The sequence below is a fragment of the Sylvia atricapilla genome, chromosome 11 (assembly GCF_009819655.1).
Source record: "Sylvia atricapilla isolate bSylAtr1 chromosome 11, bSylAtr1.pri, whole genome shotgun sequence".
Classification (NCBI taxonomy): domain Eukaryota; kingdom Metazoa; phylum Chordata; class Aves; order Passeriformes; family Sylviidae; genus Sylvia; species Sylvia atricapilla.
Genome location: NC_089150.1, coordinates 370,491 through 375,207, shown reverse-complemented (window position 1 = coordinate 375,207; position 4,717 = coordinate 370,491). Strand labels below are relative to the sequence as shown.

The 4,717-nt window shown below is 52.5% G+C and overlaps 1 protein-coding gene across 1 annotated transcript; it reads left to right on the top strand.

Annotated features, from left to right (window-relative positions):
• Positions 1–4,517, top strand: RHO (rhodopsin). Its single transcript, XM_066327118.1, has 5 exons — positions 1–2,087; positions 3,014–3,182; positions 3,295–3,460; positions 3,686–3,925; positions 4,341–4,517. Exons 1-5 carry the CDS (start codon positions 1,727–1,729, stop codon positions 4,458–4,460), a joined length of 1,056 nt encoding a protein of 351 aa, XP_066183215.1. The 5' UTR covers positions 1–1,726; the 3' UTR covers positions 4,461–4,517.
• Positions 4,518–4,717: the final 200 nt, after the last annotated feature.

The following is a 4,717-nucleotide window of genomic DNA, read 5'->3' as shown; positions in this document are numbered from 1 at the left end:
AGCCCTAAGCTCTTTGCAGCAGCTGCTACCTCAGCAGTGGCTTATTGCATCAGCTTAAAGTGTTTTAGGAAATAAACCTTTAATCCCTGTGTGCCCAGGTACGAGTGTAAAGAGCTGCATTTGCAGTTAGAAAGTGGCACTGCTCTGGCCTTGGCAACAAGTGTGAGAATTTGATCGAGAGGGACTTAGGGTGAGCAGAGTGTATGTGAGGACCTGATATTTTCATGTTAAGGTGAAGGAAGACCTTTGAGACTGTCCAGAGACTGTGGCCTGCATTGGGCTGCCAGCAAGATGTGCCCTGGTGTGGTGCCAGCACTTCAGCCCCTTCCACCTTCCCCACTTCAAGGGCAGGTTTCCCAGTTTGATTTCTGCTCTAAGGAGAGTACAGCACTTTGTGCTTTTTTTCATTGAGCTTACTGCTAAACTAACCTACAAGAAACATTGGTGAAAACTAGATCAGGACTGGAGGAAGTTCATTAAGGGGAAGAGGACATGAACTTTAGCCCACCTTGCACCTATGAGCTCCAGCAGCTCTGGTACATCCTCCTGTCTGGGATGAGGCCCTTGCATTCACTTGCTGCTGGCTGAGAAGAACACTCAGCTCAGCCCTCAGTGCAGCCAAAACAGCAAGGGGAGGTGGGTGCAGAGCAAAGTCTCTTTGCTCACCTTCTGCATGGTCTGTCCCACTGCCTCTGAAAAATTTAGAAAAGATTATGTGTAACTCAGCTGCTGGTTGGCACAAGGAATGTTTCAAGCACAACTGAGTCCATGGAGTGGTGAGTCAGAGGGACACAGAGGGCACAAAAGGCCCCAAAAATAGCCTTCCCTGTGGAGTTTGATGATTATGCAAGCTTTGAGGAGCCTGAGGTTGTCTGTCAACCAGCATATGAAACTGAGGGCTGGCTTCAGCTCTGAACCTCCCATCAGTGCCCTGGTCCAGCACCTTTGCAGAAAGATTCCAGTCCAGGACAGATGGACTAGGTTATTTATTCGGTGTTACCAATGTAGTTGGCATGACCCAAATGAGATACAAAGACAGGCACAGAGGAGATGGCACAGCTGCTAACCTGCCAGTGGGCCAAGTGTTCCACGGTGGTGGTCAAACCTCCACAGCCAAATCCTGGGCAGAGAGATGGCTGGAGCATGCAGAAGAAGGTTTGGCCATGCTGCCTTCTGCAGCCTCCCACAGGATTTGGCAGTATGTGGGGATGCCTCTCCAGTGGGGACACCACACCACACCTGCCCAGCCTGGCCACCATTTGCAGCCCCCAAACCCTGGGCTTTGAACCACACATGTCCCTCCAGTCAGCAGGGAAGGGAAAGGAAGAGCAAGGCTGTACAAGGGAGCTGCTGCCTGGTTTGAGCCCCTGCAAAAGAATGGTGCAGTGCAGAGCTACCACTATGTATGTGACCATGAGCTGTGGTCTCCAACAATGACAGCACTGGCCAGAAACTGGTGTCACCTTAACACCTGCCCAGGAAAGCCAATTACCCTGGGATGATTATGATTAATAATTCTCTAAACCCTAATCGTGCTGACACCAGTGCCTGGAGCTTACCTTGGGGGCACTTTATAAAGGTGCCCTGTGGAGGGGAGTGTAACTGGTTCTCCTTGGGGTGACAGTGAAGGCTGAGAGGTGTCAGGAGCTCCGTTTCAGAGGCAGTTTCCCCCTTGCACAGAAGAACTCCCAGAGTAAGAGCAAAAAAGGCCTCACAATCTGCAACCATGAATGGGACAGAAGGCCAAGACTTCTACGTGCCCATGTCCAACAAGACTGGGGTGGTGCGGAGCCCCTTTGAGTACCCCCAGTATTACCTGGCAGAGCCCTGGAAGTACTCAGCACTGGCTGCCTACATGTTCATGTTGATTCTGCTCGGCTTCCCCATCAACTTCCTCACACTCTACGTCACCATCCAGCACAAGAAGCTCCGGACACCTCTGAACTACATCCTTCTGAACCTGGCGGTTGCCGATCTCTTCATGGTATTTGGAGGCTTCACAACCACTATGTACACCTCCATGAATGGGTACTTTGTCTTTGGAGTAACAGGGTGCTACATCGAAGGCTTCTTTGCCACACTGGGCGGTAAGTTTTCCAAATATTCAAATGTCTTCTGTCAGGAATTTCCCCAGATTGTAGGAGTGGGAGGGAAAACAGATGATCTTAGAAAAACATGGTACCTGTAATGTCCTTGACTTGCTGCTGCTGTGGACTGAGGCCATTTGCCATGTTTCTGGGTAGGAGCTGAAGAAAGTGACAAGTGGCACTTAAAAAACCCTTTATTTTGTGAACCACCTGCTCAGTATCCTGAGAACCATGGTGCAGCAATGAAAAGCAGCCAATACCAGATTTTGCAGTTGTTGGATTTGCACATCTCCTTGGCTCACTTTCTGACTCGAGAGATGACAATTTTGTTCCTCCCATTTTGCATGGCTGAATCTGCCTTTGGCCCTGGTATGCTGCGGGGTGGTACAGGCAAGCAGAGCTGGCTCTCCTCCCCATGCCAGCCTGGTATGGAACCAAACAGATGTTAAACAGAAATTGTGTGTCTGAAAATGCCCTTCTCCTCCATTTGGCTCAGCTTTCAGTCACAGCTACAGTTTTACTGGTTTGGTCCTTGTGGCACAAGTTTCCTGGGAAGCTGTGGGTAGTGAGGGGAGGTCCTAGGGTGAGGGGCACTGGCTGCATATCAGGATGTGACCACAGGCGTGCAGCTGCAGGTGCTGTCTGGGATGAATGGTGGGATCAGCCATGAACCTCAAAACCTTGCAGCAAAGTGGTTCCTGTGGGTCAGCAGTACAGTGAGAAGGGGTCTTCTCACACTGTCCCACCACATCTGTCCTTGAACATTCTCCATTTATCTTTCTGAACCCTTGGCAGAGATTAAGCCGCTGCCAGGGGTTGTCCTCAGGAACATCAGTCTGAGGAAGCCTCATGCTTCCATCAGGGTGTTTTTCTTTTCCTGTTGCTCAAAGTCCCTGTGTCCCTTTCTGTCCCTCTCCCTGGTGCAGGTGAAATTGCTCTCTGGTCCCTGGTGGTCCTGGCTATCGAAAGATACGTAGTGGTCTGCAAGCCCATGAGCAACTTCCGCTTCGGGGAGAACCATGCCATCATGGGTGTCGCCTTCACCTGGATCATGGCCTTGGCCTGTGCAGCTCCCCCCCTCTTCGGCTGGTCCAGGTAGGGAAGGCACTGACCCAGTGTCAGGGGGGTGGGAGCCTGGCTGGGGGCTCAGCTGTGGCCTCCAGGCAGTCTCCTCTGCTGGTGCTGACCTGCTGGGCTCACCTTGCAGGTACATCCCTGAGGGCATGCAGTGCTCGTGCGGGATTGACTATTACACTCTGAAGCCAGAGGTCAACAACGAATCTTTTGTCATCTACATGTTTGTGGTTCACTTCATGATCCCGCTGTTGATCATTTTCTTCTGCTACGGGAACCTGGTTTGCACTGTCAAGGAGGTGGGTACCCACAGTGGTCAATAGGGCCACCCCTGTCCCCAGTGCAGGGAAGGGGCCCACAGCAGGCTCAAGAATGGTGTCAGGGAGGGCCCTCCAGGGGCCACGCCTGACGAGGGAAATAACAAACTCCAGATGTGCAGCTAGACTCCTGTGAGCCCTACCCCGTGTCCCCACTGGTGCAGTGTGCACTGGCTCCATCACATTTCTGTTCCCTTCTGCCCACAGGCTGCTGCCCAGCAGCAGGAGTCTGCCACCACCCAGAAGGCAGAGAAAGAAGTGACTCGCATGGTCATCATCATGGTCATCGCCTTCCTGGTCTGCTGGGTCCCCTACGCCAGCGTTGCCTTCTACATCTTCACCAACCAGGGCTCGGACTTCGGGCCCATCTTCATGACCATCCCGGCATTCTTTGCCAAGAGCTCATCCATCTACAACCCTGTCATCTACATCGTAATGAACAAACAGGTAAACAGGAAACTCCTCTTTTGTGTTTCTCTTTATAACAGCTGGCAGAGAGTTGCAGCATCTCAAGCTGCCAATGGTCTGGAGTGGGGATTGTTTCCAGGAGATGTCGTCCTGGCACTTAGGAAACTGACTGTGCAGCTCATGCTTGGTGTTGCATAAATCTCACAAATGCAAGGCCATTCCACCTGAAATAATGCAGGTGCTGAGTGGATGGAGGAGCCAAGACTGGAGCAGGCAGGGCTGGCAGCAGATGGGTGGGCAGCAGGCAGTGGGGCAGGAGACTCCCTGTAGGCATAGTTCCTCCTGTATCAGAGTACTGGGGGCTTCCAAGCAGCTCTGCTGGGCTTAAAGATGGCTCTGGAGCTAGAGCTGCACCGTGTCTATCTGGCTTACCCTGGGCTTCTCTCTCTCCCAGTTCCGTAACTGCATGATCACAACCCTCTGCTGTGGCAAGAACCCACTGGCTGATGAGGACACATCTGCTGGCAAGACAGAGACCTCCTCCGTCTCCACCAGCCAGGTCTCTCCTGCATAGGCCCCATGGGAGCAGCTAGTCCCTGGGGTGCCACCCTGGGAGCACAAACCTGTCCCCACCACCTGTCCCTGCTCCACCATGGCCAAGGCCCTGTGGGGTGGGCTCCTCGCTCCTGGCACTAGGAACAGGGTTGAAAATGTGTACACACGTTTTGTAATTAAAATGCAAAGGCTTAGCTCCTCTGGCATAAATCCATGCATTTCTGTTGACTTGCTGAGAGCTCATGCCCCTTCTCTGAGTGCAGACTGGGTTGGAGA

Excerpts from the sequence above, each read along its gene's own strand:
- RHO (XM_066327118.1), top strand. The coding sequence starts at position 1,727 with ATGAATGGGACAGAAGGCCAAGACTTCTACGTGCCCATGTCCAACAAG. Across the intron at positions 2,088-3,013 it reads CTTCTTTGCCACACTGGGCG|GTGAAATTGCTCTCTGGTCC; the intron begins GTAAGTTTTCCA and ends TCCCTGGTGCAG. Across the intron at positions 3,461-3,685 it reads TGGTTTGCACTGTCAAGGAG|GCTGCTGCCCAGCAGCAGGA; the intron begins GTGGGTACCCAC and ends TTCTGCCCACAG.